This window comes from Hemitrygon akajei, chromosome 14 (genome assembly GCF_048418815.1).
Source record: "Hemitrygon akajei chromosome 14, sHemAka1.3, whole genome shotgun sequence".
Taxonomy (NCBI): domain Eukaryota; kingdom Metazoa; phylum Chordata; class Chondrichthyes; order Myliobatiformes; family Dasyatidae; genus Hemitrygon; species Hemitrygon akajei.
In genome coordinates this window covers 20,704,772-20,721,898 of record NC_133137.1, presented here as the reverse complement: position 1 = coordinate 20,721,898, position 17,127 = coordinate 20,704,772, and the positions used below count along the sequence as shown (strand labels likewise).

Sequence of the window (17,127 nt, the reverse complement as noted above, 5' to 3'; positions counted from 1 at the left end):
GATAAAAACCTTACTGACAACCTAAACTACACTTTAGTTACACTTTATTCCACACTCTGTTATTGTTTTACATCATACTACCTTAATGCACTGTTGTAATGAACTGATCTGTATGCAAGTTTCTCACTGTACCTCTATACATGTGAGAATAAATCAATTTAGCAGATTGCCACATCTCTGACATTGTTGCAGTTATCATCTTTATAATGACTTCATTACTCTTTTAAAACATTTCAAAAAATTTTGCAAGGTTTCCAGCTTGAGATAGGGTCCAAGCTCCAAGTACATAGAGCAGGGTAACACTTTAAACATGCACAAATAGAGGGGAAGCAGCGGGTTACCAAAAGTACTACATCATAATTGTCATTCTTACAAATTATTGCAACAAAATCCAAACAACTCCATTTATAATCCTTCCTCCCAGAGATATCAACTCTGGTTATGCATGAATAGGTACCAGCAGCAATGGCAGGCTTCTAGCACCTCATCAGATGGTCACGACCCATGCAAGAGCCTGGTGATAAAATGTACAATTGAACCTTATCACACCTTATCAGACATTCACATGAAAATATCTGAGTGATGATCTGCAGTGGGATTGGTGCACTATAGGCAACACTAGCACACATCAATACTGACATGAAAGAAAACAAATTTAGGATTACAGCAGAAGGTGCTTCTTTAAGGCTAGTTCTTTATACTCTTTTAAGTGAGATCAAAAATTCACACAAAATTCTAGGTGCAGTCTGACCAGGACCATGTATAATTGCAAGAGGGAAAGATGTGATAGCTCTATGCAGAGATGGGTTAGATGAGATTTACGTGCCATGTTTTCAGGAAAATCTTAGTTTGGAGAAACAATGGTATGGAGTAGCATACCATTTGCTGGGATAATGTAACAAAAATGATACCAAACCAGAATTTTCAGTAAAACATATAAACCTGTACTTTTTAAAATCAATTACAGCATTAAATGTTTCTTCTTTGAAACAGAGCAGAGTGATAAAATATTTAATTGAGGTGTATAAAACTCAGCCAGCTCTCCACAGTGTTATTTGGACAAGTGTAGTTATATTTGCAATGAGACTCAGAACTAAGGACTACAAAATTTTTTCACAGATGAACGAGAGACTGATGGCCAGCGCCAATTTGGTCAGCTGAAGACCCCTTTCCATGCTGCATCTAGAACTGTATAAGTGAATACAGGATAGCTGAACGCTTCTCCTTCACACTGTAAAAGGGCAGTAGTGGTAGAATTCTTCAATGCATTTAAACAGTACTTGGATAAGCCTTTGAAACTAGAACCTCATGTTCATGAACCAACATCTGGAAAGTACACTGAATAGCACTTGTTGGTTGGCGTTGCTAAAATGACAGAATGGGTTCTTTGGACTTGATAAACTTCAATGATTCTCGTATGACAAAGTACACTATTCACAGGGTCAATTAAAGTGCACCAAGTTCAAAGAAAATTATTTGTTAATTTAAACCAGACATTATGTGATAAAAATGGAATGTCTTATGAGGTTGTAGGTCTCCAATTTTAGGCCTATGGTGTAGCATACCATTTGCTGGGATAACGTAACAAAAATGTTACCAAACCAGAATTTTCAGTAAAACATATAAACCTGTACTTTTAAAATCAATTACAGCATTAAATGCTTCAAAACAAAAGACTTCTATTTTTGGAAAAGGGAGCGACTTTTCACACAAACCAAGTATGCAGAACTAAATATCACAATCACCAATACAGATATTATATCTTTGAATCTGAAAGAAAATATTCTGCATATACAGAAATAGAATTTTGCAACATTACATTGCTTAATTAGACCAAAAGAAATTAGCAAAGTGATCCACTTTTAAGAGGATGATGCATAGTAATGGGAAAAAATTTGGAGAGCAAAGCAGAGAGCCTAGTACAGTAACAAGTATTCGTGTTCAGTATTTAATCACACAATCAGGATCATACTGCAATACAAAAAAAAAGGAAAATCATGCATTGAGTTCTTTGGTTGATGTCATTTGTTAATCACAGCTACATTGTCAATGGAGTTTTCAGAATGTTCCCATTATTAGAGTGAAAAAACTAAATGTCACAGGCTTTAATCATACTTTGTGAAACGCAGCAAAGTACTCAGTACTTTGACAAAGTACTGAGAAAAGGATCAGTGTTGACTGCAAAGCAATCTACCTGCTCCACCTCCCCACCAGCTGAGTTGCCTGCTAATAATCACAAACTGTACAAAATGTGAGAGCCTAGATAATAGGAATGCTGAAAGTAATGGAGAATTCATCTCAAAAGAAATAAGGACAAACAAGTAAAGAGCGAAAAATTGCTTTAAGTCTGCATTCATTATAGAGGAATTACCATGGAGATGACTTACCCGAGTTCGATCCTCAATCCCATAAATATAAAGCTGCATGGGAATATTAAAGCTGTGCAGGAAATTTCCGCCAAAAACCAACGTGTCTACTGGAGTGTACACTGCATGGATCCATCCTGAAAAAAAACATTAACAACTTTAGTTTGTTACAATTTGAAGCATGGTTATTAGGCATTTTAAGAGGGGTTGTTAAAGCTCTAACGCGATGGGTCTAATTCACATTGATCAGTTAGGGCCCTGGGAGAAAAATGGGTGCAAAAGATTTATAGCATATCTGACAGGAGAAGATAGTCGGCTACATTGGGAGATATTCACAAAATTCTATTTGTAGCTACATTGCTGTTACCTAGGGTTCATTAAGCAGTAAACAAAATGACTTTCATGTTTAAGAACATTTCATTACAATATAATACAGACTGCAGGCTGAACGAGATGACAGGTTTGTATGATCTGATCTTTACAGTTCCTGCAAGTTCCATACAACCTCAGGACAACAGGGGTGAAGTTTCTAACCATCTTTTCATAATCAGAAAAGACAAGGAAATTCCAGGGCAAAAGGGGAGTAAAGGAAGATTAGGGAGGATGAATGCTGATTTTCTGGAACAGAAAGATCTTAAATATTTTTGGTGCACTGAAGCATCCTGTTTTCTTAAGTACAGAGTTTCAGTTTCCTTTGTAGTAGTCTTCATGGTTCTCCAAGAATTCTACTTTGTGTGGCGAAGAGCATCTCGCATCTGGCCCTGTAAGTCTTGTATTTATGCACATGGGATTTCACATTCATTTATAATTTTGAGGCTCCTGACCTTCTTTAGAAATGTGCATTTGGCTCTTGGCTGAAAATGGTTGAACATCTCTTCTCTAGGGTGTTTATGTAACATCATGTCAATTCCGTGAGCCACATTATTTATGCCCGAATTCTGCTCTGTTGCTGTTTTTGTATTTTAATATTATAATTAGACAGTTTAGATGCTGGTCTAGATCCCTCTTAAATATTTTTAGAGACTCTGCTCTTACTCATCTGGGTACTTACTATTTCCCCTCAATCTCTGTCATCTAGTGTTATTCAACTCTGATATGGTTAAAGGATTTCTGCAGTCTTCCCAATCTACACCCCTCCTAATTTTGTACACCTCAATTACATTCCTTCTTTTTCTCTTCTGATCAAAGGAAAAAGATCAAGCCCTTATCCTCATAACTAAAATTGTGGGACGTCACTCCATCCCATGCAAGTGAATCTCCTCTGCATCCTCTCCAGCACTTTCACATCCATCCTTTAAAAGGTTCAAAGGTTAATTTTATTGTCACATGTACAATACAATTCCAATGTTTGGTTTCTCCAGACAGCTATGAAATGCAGAAAGATCATGGGTGTTGCTGAAAGAAAAGACATCAAGTTCCCCTCCCACCCCCCACAGCATGATAAAGAAAACAGAAACAAAACTCACAAATCCCAAAATCCCCCACCCCCTTCCCCACAGAAAAAACAGTGACAATAGCAACAAATCCCCAATCCCTCCCCTGCAGGAAAAAAACAGTGACAATAACAATCCCCAAACCCCTCACTCACAAAAAAGTATCAAAACCCCTACCCGCACCCCCCCCCCACACACACACACAAAATTAACAGATCACCCATTTGCTTATTGGCCACAAAAAAATAAACACCAAAAAAAAAACTGAAGGAGACCAAAATAAAGTGGCCAGAACTGCATACTGTACTCCAGATGAGGTCTGACCAATGCTTTATAAAGCTGGAACACAAGCTCACTCGTCTTGTATTCAACATCCCAACTAAAGGGCAGCATCCAAATGCCTTATTAACCATTATCTACCTGCAATGCCAACTTCAAGATTCTTTGGACTTGTCCACTAAGATCCTTCTGTTTCTCAGTACCCCTGAGACATCAACATTCGCAGTGTATATCTTACCATTAGTATTACTCACAAAATGCATCGCTTTACATTTATCAGGATTAAACTACACCTGCCATTTCTCAGACCATTTCACTAATACATCAATATCACCCTGTAATCCAAGACTCTTTTCCACAGGTAGTGTTACCTGCATAATGACTGACCATACCACCTACACAGACATCTAAATCATTCGTGGCACAGGCATTCAATCAGAAAAAGAACGTCCACTATCACCCTATTGTCAACCAGTCTCTCAAGAGTGACCTTGTTAAATCTAAGTAAACTATATCTACTACACTGCCCTCATTGGTACACATTGCTACCTCCTCAAAAAATTCATTCCAATTGGCTAGACAAAGATGCCCTTGACAGAGTTGTGTTGTTGATCTCTGATTAGTTCCTGTCTTTCCAAGTAATCATTAATCTTGTCCCTCAGATTAATTGACCATTGAGCACATCTACATGAAATGTTGCTATAGAAAAGCATCAACGATCCTCACTAACCAGGCCATGCTCTTTTCTTGCTGCTACCTTCAGGTTGAAAGTCCAAGTGTTTAGTACTCACACCACCAGGCTTAAGAACAGTAACTAACCCTCAGCCATCAAGTTCTTGAACAAAAGGGGATAACTACACTCATCCTATTTCTGGTGTTCCCAGAACCAGTGGTCTCACTTTAAGGACTCTTTATGTTGTTACTTCAGGCTCGTCATTTATTGATTCTTATTTGTACTTGCATAGTTTTGTTGTTCATTGTTGTTCAAGAGGATGACATTATTTAAGATAACCCAATTCCCTAGCTTGTATAATGTTTGATAAAGATACATAGGGAAACAAAAATAAGCACATTCTCAATTAAATACACATTGAAACTGCCAGCACAAGTTTCTGATATTTCTTCAAACTTTCAAAATACCAAAACCTGTAACCTCTCCAATCATCTCCACAGTAGATGGTCCCAAGCCCAGCTGAGAGAGGAGGAGGGTTGAGAATGGGGCTATCAACCACAGCCTGTAAAATCCCAGAGCTACAGAAATGCCAACAGGAGCTCCAAAGACCATATCCCTGGGAGAGAAAGGCCCGTCACTTAGAAGACCTATGAAGCCATGCAGTGAAAGCCGTAAATCCATGGAATCCACAAGACTATGGCGAGATGCTTTCGGTGGCCGATGCCCCAAGTAAGTGTGATGGTCTTAAGAAGAAGAATCTCTCAAATCAGCAAGGTACATCAGTCTAACAATGCCAGCATCCAGATACTGGATAAGAGCAACAGGACACAGCTGTATAATAACCTTTACAGGATGTCAGAAGAGTTATAATTCTGCAAATATTTTGATCAGTCATTTCATTGTAACTGCCACAAGGGTATGCAGCAAAATGAACGTTGAGGATCTGTAGCTATAAAATTAGATTTGAAGGGGAGGAATAAGGAGATAATGTCTTGCAGTAATGTCAAATGAAGTGCATATAATCGAACCAAAGCAGCATCATCTTTTAGAATTATTCATTATAAGCCACTTAAAAATACATCAAATCTCTATCTAGCAAATGATAATAGAAGTAGTTTCTAAAAATTCACAAATTGAGTGCGACAGATGAAGTTTCATTTAAAACTCAATTTCTAGGCATACTTCTACTGAAAGTAAGAGGTTGATCCCCCCCCAAGAGTAAATCAGATCAAATTGAAAATCACAAGTAACACAAGTAGAATGCATCTCACTAAGATGTTAAGTACGCACATGAACTGCATACAAATATAGCAAAGGTAATCGTGATTATACTAAAGCCCATTATATTAGATGATGCTAGTTACTCAAGAATAAATGGCTTACAGGAAAAGGTACTTCAGTTTTACTGAGTTATTTGCAACACACAAACCTTGCCACACTTAACGACCTAAATAAAAGGATAGCATAGCAAAATCGCTGTTTCCAAATTCAGTTAGGTTTAACAAACAATCCTACTCTCCATTAATATACTTATGAAAACAATATTTATTTAATAGATAACAACTGTCTTCACTTACCTGAAGGGATCAGAAAGGTATATCCTTGTTTTAACTCAATTCGCTGGCATCCATCCACTCTGTCTCCAAGGAAAATATCACCTTGTTTTCCTGACAGAACCCATTCTTCATAAATCTCCAGATTGTGCGATGTGGGTGGAACTAACCAGAATACCTGAGGAGACAGACTGCTTGTAAAACTGAGTGTCTTTAGAACAATTAAATTTCCCACTGCATTAAAAATTAGCTCAAATTTAAAAGGTTTGAGAATTATTCTAATGTTTTGATATGCAGTACTGATGTACATGAACTTTATTAAAAGTCAAAAACATGCAAATAAAATACAACCTCCTCCACCTCCTCGGAACAAATTAGCAATTACTTAACAAGGTGGTAAAATTCCATGTGGCAATTTTCATAATTTTCTGTGGTTCTAAATTCAAAATTATTCAGAAGCACAACTGAATAATTGCCACATTTACAAAAGAGCACCTTTACATAATACCCTAATTATTTCATGTGATTTTCCCCAATATCAGTTTCAGCTACACGGTGTTGGATGTTGATACTTTTGTGATCCAAAGGTTCTTCGGAAGTCAAGAATGAGGCATAAACTTATTGCTTACAATCATTTTATTAAGTGTTACAAGAGCAGAAAACGAACAAGGAAGAAGAGCTGAAAGAACAAAGAAACGACAAAGGAAAAAGCAGTTGTGGCTATCAGACAAGAGTTAATAAAATTCCAGTGATAACAATTCAATAGTAAAATAGCTAGATTCAATTAATGTGACACCTACTACAGAAAACGAACAAGTTTCTAGAAAAATAGCAACTGTACCATAACAACTGAAAAATCCACTGAACATGTGCATATCGCACTGAACATATCGCATGTGCATAGGCGATTATATAAAAGTACATGGCAGCTGGTCAGTGGTCTAGTGGCATCTGCACCAGATTTTGAGGCGAGTGGTCCTGGATTTGAAACCGGCTGGCACCTTGCACATTTTCCATCGTGGTTGGTTGAGCTATCAACTCAGCCTCATAAAAAAAGTCTAATTTGCTAAAGAAATGGCAAAGTTGCCGCATGGTGCACCACAAGGTGGGGAAAGGGACAACAACAACATAAAAATGCAAGCAAACATAGGAAAGTTGAATTAGAAGAAAAATATAGGGAAATAACAATTCTACAGCCCAACCCAATAAAGTGCTGTGATTAAATACTGCAAATTTTCTATGAGTAAACAGAATATTCAACTGAACTTAATAGATAAAATGGCAAGATCACATCTCTATTCGCTGATCCCACTATCTTGCATGCTACTGAATCATGCCATTCCAAAACAAACTCGTGGATGCTAAATTATACCATTAGAAAACAAGATGCACATTTCACATTAGCCCTCAAGGAGAACTAATTTCTGTTCCACAATCTGGGTGAGGTATGTGACAAGCTAGCATTGAGGAGCAGGGCTGGGGGATTATAAAGAAGAAACACAAGATCTGTATAATTTGCTCCGGTCCAATCAAGATTTTCCTCACTACAGATCTCCATCAAGAGTATCAATTCCATTCGTTTTCCTGAGGGCTAATGCACAGTCATAAGGTTTCAAAGAAAAAGGCAGAAAGAATACTGTTTATAGAAATGCTTGATATTTGCCACATTGATTTCAAAGGGACCAGCTCTTCAACATGCGCCTAATAATGGAGAAAATGAGAGGTCAATACCCCCCTGTACATCTGCTTCATAGACTACTCAAAGGTGTTTAACTGTGTTCAATTCACCAAACTTGTGGATGACAATGATTCAGCTCGGCGAGGCACCACACCTAGTGGCTCTTCTAGAAACACTGTATGCTATGCAATCCTCCAGCCTTTGGACCACATCTGGCGAGACAATCATTCTGCAATGGGAAAGGAGTCCGCCAAGGCTGCATCCTTTCTCCACACCTTTTTAACATCTACACTGAGATGATCATGAGACTGGCAATTCCAGACAACACTGGCATTAAAATAGGAGGAAGAACCATCAGTAACTTGAGATATGCAGATGACATAGCCCTGCTAGCCACAACAGAAAACCTATAAGCACTACTCAATAACGTTGCAAAAGTCTCTGCTGAATTTGGACTGCTGATAAATGGCAAAAAGACCAAAGTTATGGTGATAAGCAAAACTGCAACTCAAGCTGACATCTACATCAGACACAACAAGATCGAACAAGTGTCCTCCTTTATATGCCTTGGTGCAGAAGTAAATGACACAAACAAATGCAGCAAGGAAATAAGGCGAAGGCTAGCAATGGCATACACAAGCACTACCAAACTCTGGAACATCTGGAAAGATAGATCTGTGAGCACTGACACCAAGATACACCTCCTCAAGAGACTCGTCTGGCCAGTAACCCTATATGGCTGTGAAACATGGACCTTAAAAGCAGCTGATGAAAAGAAGTTGACAGCATTTGAGATGTGGACATACAGACGGATCCTCAGGGTATCATACATTCAAAGGAGATCCAACAATTTCATCCTAGAAAAGACTGGCACGAAACCAATACTTCTGGAAACCGTTATCCAAAGGAAACTGCTATTTTGGACACATCTCAAGAACTGATGACATAATGGAACGCACTGTGCTTGAAGGCAGAGTAGAAGGAAGCCGCTCCCGAGGCAGACAGAGGAGAACCTGGATCGACAACATCAAGAAGTGGACCAACCTCATGCCAGAGAGGCAAGAGGTTTGACTGCCGACAGATCTCAGTGGAAGAAAGTGGTCGCTGAGGCTCTGGCAGAGTATGGCACATGATGATGATTTCAAAGAAAATTTACATTCCTCTGAAACGTGCACCCAAAAATATTCGTCCAAAACTCCTTGTAGGTGTATTAGAGAATATGGTTTCCACTAAGATATACCGTTACTGTTTTTGTATATTAAAATATAATGACTATGCTGAAAATATAGAAAACACTCTTCGAAGGTTGTCATGGCATTATATACACTGATTTGGAGTTGAGGCACTCTTTAGAAAAGAATATCTCCTCAACAATCACCTATTAAGCTATGGAACAGGACTTGATTCCCCATTTTTAACACTGTTTGGCTGATCCATGATAATTTACAATTTACTCAGCCTAGTATCCCCCGATCCCACAAAAGATCTTATCCAACCAACCATTCTTTATGTAAGAACCTAGATAATGAGCATCAGAGGGTGTCTCTTAACCATGCAGAATTTTATTTAACCGTAACCTATCATTACCTGATGTCTAAACATCTCACCTTCCAAGAGGAGTAACTGAAGAGTAACTGAAATTGCTACCAATCGACCAATCCAGCAATGTCTATGAATTAAACTGGATCTGTACGGTTCAAAACTACTGTAGGCATGCTCTTTAACCAGCAGAAAGGCCCAGCGGTTTTGGTTTTGATTTGTTATATATAAAATTCATCATTTTATTGTTATTATTCCAAAACATCTTTGCTTTCAGTCCCTCCAAATAAGTCATATAAACAAAGCAATCAATATTTAAGTTTATCAAATTTTAAAGTAACGAAAGACAATAAGTATGCTACTTACCTTCCCTCCTCGAAGAACATGATACCAAACTGAAGTGCCGCCAAAGTCAATGTGAAAATCGGTGTAACAACCTTTGACGCTCATTAAGCAGTACCTGCAGGGAAAGCATTTAACAATTAATAATTTCAAGCCTTAACACTCATAAATTGCTGGCCTAAATGGGGGCTCATTGTGACCAAAAACAGCAGCAAGTTACATCCTCTAATGACATGATGAAGGTCAACAAGATTGGAACATTTAATGCAAGGCCCCTACTTTGAAAATAAGTATCGGGTTATTATATTCTGTGCTCCCAAATGCAGCAACACCCCTGCACATTGGTGAGACATGACACAGATTAGGGAAAAGTCGTCTACAGTAATAGCCAGAATCTCTTGCCATTTTAATTCCACCTCCCATTCCCACACTGACATGTCTGTTCATAGCCTCCTAAACTGCCACGTTGAGCCCAGGTGCTAATTGGAGGAACTCACCTCATACTCCATCTTGGTAGTCTCCAACTTGACCACATCAATATCGATTCCTCTAACTTCTGCTAATCACTCCCCTCTGTTTCCCCTCCCGCCCTTTGTTTTCCTTAATCCCTCTGTCTCTTTTACCCACTCACTTTACCCACTCACTTTACCCTCTCCCACCCTCACGATCCACCCATTACCAACATGTTCCCTCTGATTTCACAGCTCCTTTTTATTCCATGGACGATTACCCTGTCCTACAAGATTCCCCTTCTTCAGCTTTTTGCATTTCTATCTATCACCTCCTAGCTTCTCACATCATCCCCTTCTCCCCTCTCTACCACTTTCCTACCTTTCCCCTTCACCTGTATTCACTAATCTCCTGCAAGCTTGTGCTACTCCTGCTTCCCCTGCCCTTCTACTTCTGACTTTCTGTATGCGCTCTGTCTTTCCTTTCCTGACGAAGGGTCTCTTTTCCCTTCACAGATGCTGCCTGACTTGCTGAGTTCCTCCAGCATTTTGTATACATTGCTCCAGATTTCAAGCACCTGCAGTCTGTCTTGTGTCTTCAGTTACCAACACTAATAAATTTTAGGATAATTAATTGTTTTGTTTTTGCATTTCACTGTACATTTTTGTCACCCAAGGAAAACAGTAAATCATGCTTGCCATTTGCTACATCACTGAGAACCATAATGCAGGTGTATTTCAAAGACTATGAGTGAAATACTAGGAAAAAAAATCTGTCTAAACCATGAACCAACTTACAAATAGGAACTAGTTACTGCTTATAAGTAGATGGATTAAAGAGACAAATGAAAATTAATTTAAAATTTACAAAGCACACATCCAAAAAAAGATAACAGCCTTAAATAACCCCATCAATCTAAAATTTAAATAAAAAATACTCAGTTTTAACATGCCTACTATTTGAAGGAAAATAAGCAAGTGCTCTCGTAATGCACTGTCAAATGGCAACAGTACATTTATTATAAAATTAATTCCCTGTTAACACGCAGATTCGACTTGTTCATGTCCCCGCTAGTTTAAGCATCCAGTCAAAAATTTATGGCTCACAAGCATTATGAACTTTGTTACACATATTGTGTGTGGAAAATAATATGCAAAGCCATTGCATATCTTAAGACAGCTGTACTCAGTCTCAAAAATGAATAGAAAATGCCAATTAGTGCCCTGCTTATGCTATCACACAATCGGGCTAGATATCCACAATGTAATCATATTCCAGCACTCATCAGAAGCAGTTCCAACCTCATTAGAGGTCAACATCTATACCCAAGTATTTCTAAACAAAACCACACACAATCTGATTCCCAATCTATAGGTCAATAAATTAAACCTACTGCCAACATTTGTTGCTTTCCACTCACTGCATGAATCCCCAGTCCTTTTAGATTCAGCAGCAGCCATCAGCTGTAACTAATGGCAGAATCAGACTGATGTTTCATGCACCTTACAAATAATTCAGCTGTTCATCTGAACCCACCATTACTCCGATGTTGCTTTTTGTGGGTTATGTTGTGTCAGCGTTGGTGAACTCTTCTAAGGATCATTTATTGCCTCATCTCCTCTTCATTTATTGCCTTCATTTTAAAGATAGAATCTAGGCAGTATGCAGGCTGTGCACACACTCGTCTGCTGATAGGCTGTGAAGGACTGTACCAGGTGGCTACAGCAGCAGTCTGCAGATCAGAGCTGCTTCTGGCTAAGGAGAAGTCCGCTGCCTAGCAACAGGATCCAGGATTGAGGTTGACAGAAAGATATGCACTGATGTCATGAAGACTGCTTGGGCAATTTGCGGGGTCTAACAGTCTTTGTTCCCCATTGTTACTGCTACAGTTCTCTGAGTCAGATTTGTTAAGAAGACCCTCCATGTTCTTTATGGAGCAACTATCAAAGAAGCCCTCTTGCCCCTCCATACCACAACTTGTGTGAACCTGCAAAACCTATTTCAGGAAACAAGCTGGTGCTTACATAATCATCTGTTTTAGGTTCTGTTGTGGCACGATTAAAGAGGCAGCCTTCATGTAGTTCAGCTCTGTCAGACACGTTCAGACTCTGTATGCAAGCTTGCAGGTGATAGTGTTGAAATTTTAATTCTAATTGGAATTTAATGACTCGTATTACAAGATAAAAGGCAATGTTTAGAAACCTTTATGGAGTTTATAACAATACGACAAGATATGCAAAATTCTATTTTTAAAACGGTAATCAGAACAACAAAAAAAAGTATACAGATAACATTAATTTTACAAAACAATATTTAGAATTTTATTTTTTAAAAATGTGCCAATAGTAAAATGCTCGCGGCTAGCTTCTCAGGAGCAATTAAAGATGCACAATAAACGTTAGCCTTGCCAATGATGCATCTCCCAAACAATGAACATTTTGAGAAAATCCAATATTCTAAATAAAGCAAAAGGGATAACGTGACCACATACACCGAGCTAGATATAAAGATAGCTGGAAAAAGCTGCATGCAGTGCAGAACTCAAAAATAAACTGGTTTCAGTGCCTGAACATTTCTGTTGGATTTTTTTTAATATAACACAACTGTTAACACATTGGCATCCACCTCTGTTGCCACTCTGCCATCTGTCTTGCATCTTTCATAAGGCTGGATGAAGACAAATAATGTTTCTTCTGCCTTTAATCCTATTGTTCAGATCATTGTACGCAATGTTCTATGCGTTTATCGACAAACTGCTGCACTTTAATAATTTAATAGCTCACCACAGTTCTATCATACAAATACCTTCTCATTCATCATTTACATTATCAAGTGATAAATTCATCAATGTCAGCAACAGGACTTTAATAATACAATTCAAAAAAGTTACCCAGCACTTACAGTCCCTGGCACAATAAATACAAACAAGTCTACAGAAAATCAATTCAAATGGCTAATGCACCCAATATATTAATGAAGAAAACACTGAACTAGTAGTCAATTTAGCTTTTTGTCAGATCCAGATGTCGGATGAACTATGGGCACAGTAGGGAAACATATCAACTCCATTGCAAGGCAAGAAAGATAGTAGGGGTTCCAACACATTTATTTAAAGAGAACTACTTACTGATTTCTCATGGTGTCCCTTCTGAGTTTGTACACACGATATTATAGGAACATTTTTTTCACGATTTTAAAAGAACCAAAACATTTTTTCCAGAAAGTCTATACTAAGCAAACTATCCTCAGTATAAAAGATGGAAAATTTAAATTGGTTAAGATGGAATACCAGGCCTTCTCTTAGGCAGCTTCTTGACAATTGAAGATGACTAGTTTCCACTCTAGATCTGTGGACTTTCAGGTATTTGATCAGGCCTCTCTAGGACTTGTAGATCTTTCCACAGATGAGGCAGAAGGTATCTGACGGGACACACAGTTTGGTAACTTGTGTATACCTCCATTCAAGCTGCTCTCAATGCATTTTCTCAAAGTACTCAGTGCCACCTTGAATGCTTCTTCTCCACTTTAAGTAGTCACGGGCCAGGAATGTTACATTTTTTAAAGGAAGCTTTGAGAACATTTTGAATCTCTTCTTCTACCCAACAATAATTTCTTCCTTTGAACAAGTTCAGAAGAAGGTACACATATTGGTGAGTTAGGTATGGGCTGAAAAGTAGCTTGCACGTTGAGACTGTAATTAGGTCTCAGTGTTAGCAAGTTGACCTGGGACAAAACAGTGACTTTGGCTTGTGGAAGAGCCATGAATGCCTGTCTGTATTGTATTTTGTGTTGAATGTTTATTATGGCTAATTTGTCACATTGGTCAGGACATGGTAGAAGCAAATGAGTTATGTATTCAAGCTTTGTCTTAGTTTCACTGTGAGGGAGTGATTGTTGTGTTGATCTTATTTCATTATTTTGCTAATTTGAAAACCAATTACCATCATTTTGCTATAGCACTAATTTAGTTTCATTAGTTTTTTAAAAAATTGCTATAAGATTGCCCAACTTTGTTGGTTTTGTAATAAAGGATCAAACATGCTTTTCTCAACTTGGAACTTAGTTATTTTGTAAACACTTCATAGTTTCAACTCCCATACTCAACCTCTCAGCAGATCGTAGATGTCTGCCTTGGCTGACAAGTAGCTCTCAAGATATGGGAGGAGATCCACATTTTCTTGGGTCTTGGCATGAACATGTCAATGGGCTGTAAGGCAAGTTCAGCCTGGTTGTCGAGCTTTGTCTTGCAAGTGCTGAATGCAAGACCTCAAGGAAATGTCTCTACAGGTATCCAAAGGTTATACTCCAGTAGAAAATCCATCACTGAGAAACGAGTTCAGAAGGACCAGAAAATAGCTTACTGTCAGATACTTCAGAGGTATCATCAGAAAACCCAAGGCCCAATCTAACAGAGAATGAAAAATGGAGGTGAACTTATCAACGGTAGAGAGGCGATCAAGCTCTACCACACAACAGTCTACTCATTCAAGGCTTGCCACCACCCCCAGACCAAAGTTAGGAAGTTCACATAACAAACAAAAGACCTTGGAAGAACGTGGTATCCCTTTTTAAATTCAAAACTCCACAATAAAACACACGAGTTATAAATCTACAGCCTCAAGACCCACATCTGAGAAGATCCTCAGAAGAAGTGGAATTGTGGAAGAAAGTCAGCCAAGTATTCACTCTTTTTTAGCTTTTCAATAAGCATCCTCTCTCCACAATCTCACCCATCACCTCTTCCCCAATATGGGCAAATATCATGCTGGACTGAATAGATTGATATGTGGTAGAATCGAGGGTACTCTCATTAAGATCATCATCACTGCCCCACCCCTGAAGGCTGACTGGCTTTTTGTCCTGGTTAAGTTCTTCGTTCTCAGTAAAACCAGGCCCCAAGTGTTTTGGCTGTAGATGGCCTCAGCAGTTCTAGTATCTGCTCATGCTACATCTGTCATTCAGTTGCTGACCCACCTGATGTCAGCTTGGTATCTGTTTCACAATCAAACAGCTTCATTCCCTAACCTACCAAACAAAAAAAAAAATCCCTGTTTAGGTCCAATACAAAAGCACAAACTGTGTCCTAAAATGAGAAAACTTGTTCATGAAAAGAGCAGAGAAAAGGCAAGAGGAATGTACACATACATATTTATTTGTGAAAATGGTACAACTATATAGACACTGGTAAAGGTAAATCCACATGAAATACTAAATGATTGCAAGCCCAACATCCTAATGTGCAAAATTCTCTCAAACAACAATATAACTTGCATTAATATGGTAATCTGTTTATTAAATTTTGTGGCTTTGCACATCCTCTGCCTCTCATTATATTTTCCCATTCATTGTGCACTCTTTAGGCCTCTATTATCACATTTATAATAACAAACCCTTAAGCTGGCTCCAAAGCATAGATATTAACAAAAGGTAAATGTTCATCCAAGTTCATTTAAAATAAATTACATGTATATAAAAATAATTTTAATTTTAAAATTACTTAATTAATTCTTTATACATAACAGACTCCACAGTAACACAACTCCACCTTGTTCCCAAAATAGCACGTCACTCATTATACAAAACTAGTCTCTTTGGAACACATATCGTCCAGCATCACATAAGAAACAGCACATATTGTTTCCTAACCTTATGCAAAAGTCAGGAAGGGCATCTAAGAGAAACATTCCATATACAACTTCTAACATAAACACTTGGACACATGATAAGCTTAAATCTGGCATATAACTTAATTTTAATGTCATATCACTGGGAAAAAGATACAAAAGCTACAAAATTCAAAACCAACAACTCACACGGTCATTGACTATTAGAAATAAGGGTTAACAAAACCAATTAAGTCATTCAAAACACACGTTTAAAGATTGCTTACTTCTATCAAGTCAGAGATAGACAATCCACATCAGGGAGTCCATTAGACAGATTATCTTTTAACCAGGACAGCAATCAAGATTTTAAAGGCAGAGTTTCACAACAGTTTCTCTGATCAGCAACTAATCAGCAAGAGACAGTGCATACATAGCTACCTTTCAGCCGGGTCTGCGTTCAAAACTAAAAAGAAGAGCTTTGCACCAGTCTTCCCGAGTTGGACAATCCAAGATGGAGTATGTTAGAGAGCTACCTTTTAATCACGCTGGTGATATAGATTTTAAAGACAGATTTGGAGCTGGAACTGGATGAACTCCGAATCATTCGTGAGGCTGAGGGGGTGATAAGATAGGACATATAGAGAGGTAGTTACACCAAAGGTGCAGGACACAGGAAACTGGGTGAGAGTTGGGAAGTGGAAAGGGGTTAAGGAGCCAGTGCAGAGTATCCCTGTGGCCAACCCCCTCAACAACAGGTATCTGACATTAGATCCTGTTTTTGGAGTTGACCTAACAGAGGAAAGTCAAAATGGTCAGGTCTATGGCACCGAGTCTGCCTCTGTGACTCAGAGGAAAAGAGGCACACTGTAGTGACCGGGGATTCATTAGTTAGGGAATGCACAGGAGGTCCTGTGGGCAAGAACAGGATTCCCAGATGGGATGTTGCCTCCAGGGTCACAGGGTCTGGGATATCTCGGATCGAGTTCTCAACATTCTTAAGTAGGTGGGTCATGGTCCAATGATATGGGTAGGACAAGTGACAAAGCTCTGCATAGAGGATTCAGGGAGTTGGGTGCTAAGTTAAAGGGTGGACCTCCAGGGTTGTGATCTCAGGATTGCTACCATGCCATGTGCTAGTGAGACCAGGAAGATTACACAGTTTAACATCTGGCCAAGGAGTTGGTGTAGGAGGGAGGGCATAAGATTTG

General features: G+C 38.6%; 1 protein-coding gene across 7 annotated transcripts in view; it reads right to left on the bottom strand.

The window, feature by feature from the left end:
* kdm2bb (lysine (K)-specific demethylase 2Bb) overlaps positions 1 to 17,127 on the bottom strand; it is a 231,775-nt gene that overhangs the window by 133,564 nt on the left and 81,084 nt on the right. For 6 of the 7 annotated variants that reach the window (XM_073065597.1, XM_073065598.1, XM_073065599.1 and 3 more), the window contains 3 exons: positions 9,888 to 9,981; positions 6,329 to 6,482; positions 2,388 to 2,503 (listed from right to left, as the gene is read on the bottom strand). In XM_073065597.1, coding sequence (XP_072921698.1) covers positions 2,388 to 2,503; positions 6,329 to 6,482; positions 9,888 to 9,981 — 364 coding nt within the window. Of the gene's footprint in view, positions 1 to 2,387; positions 2,504 to 6,328; positions 6,483 to 9,887; positions 9,982 to 11,849; positions 11,980 to 17,127 lie in introns of those variants that run through there. The other variant, XM_073065600.1, reaches the window with a different exon arrangement.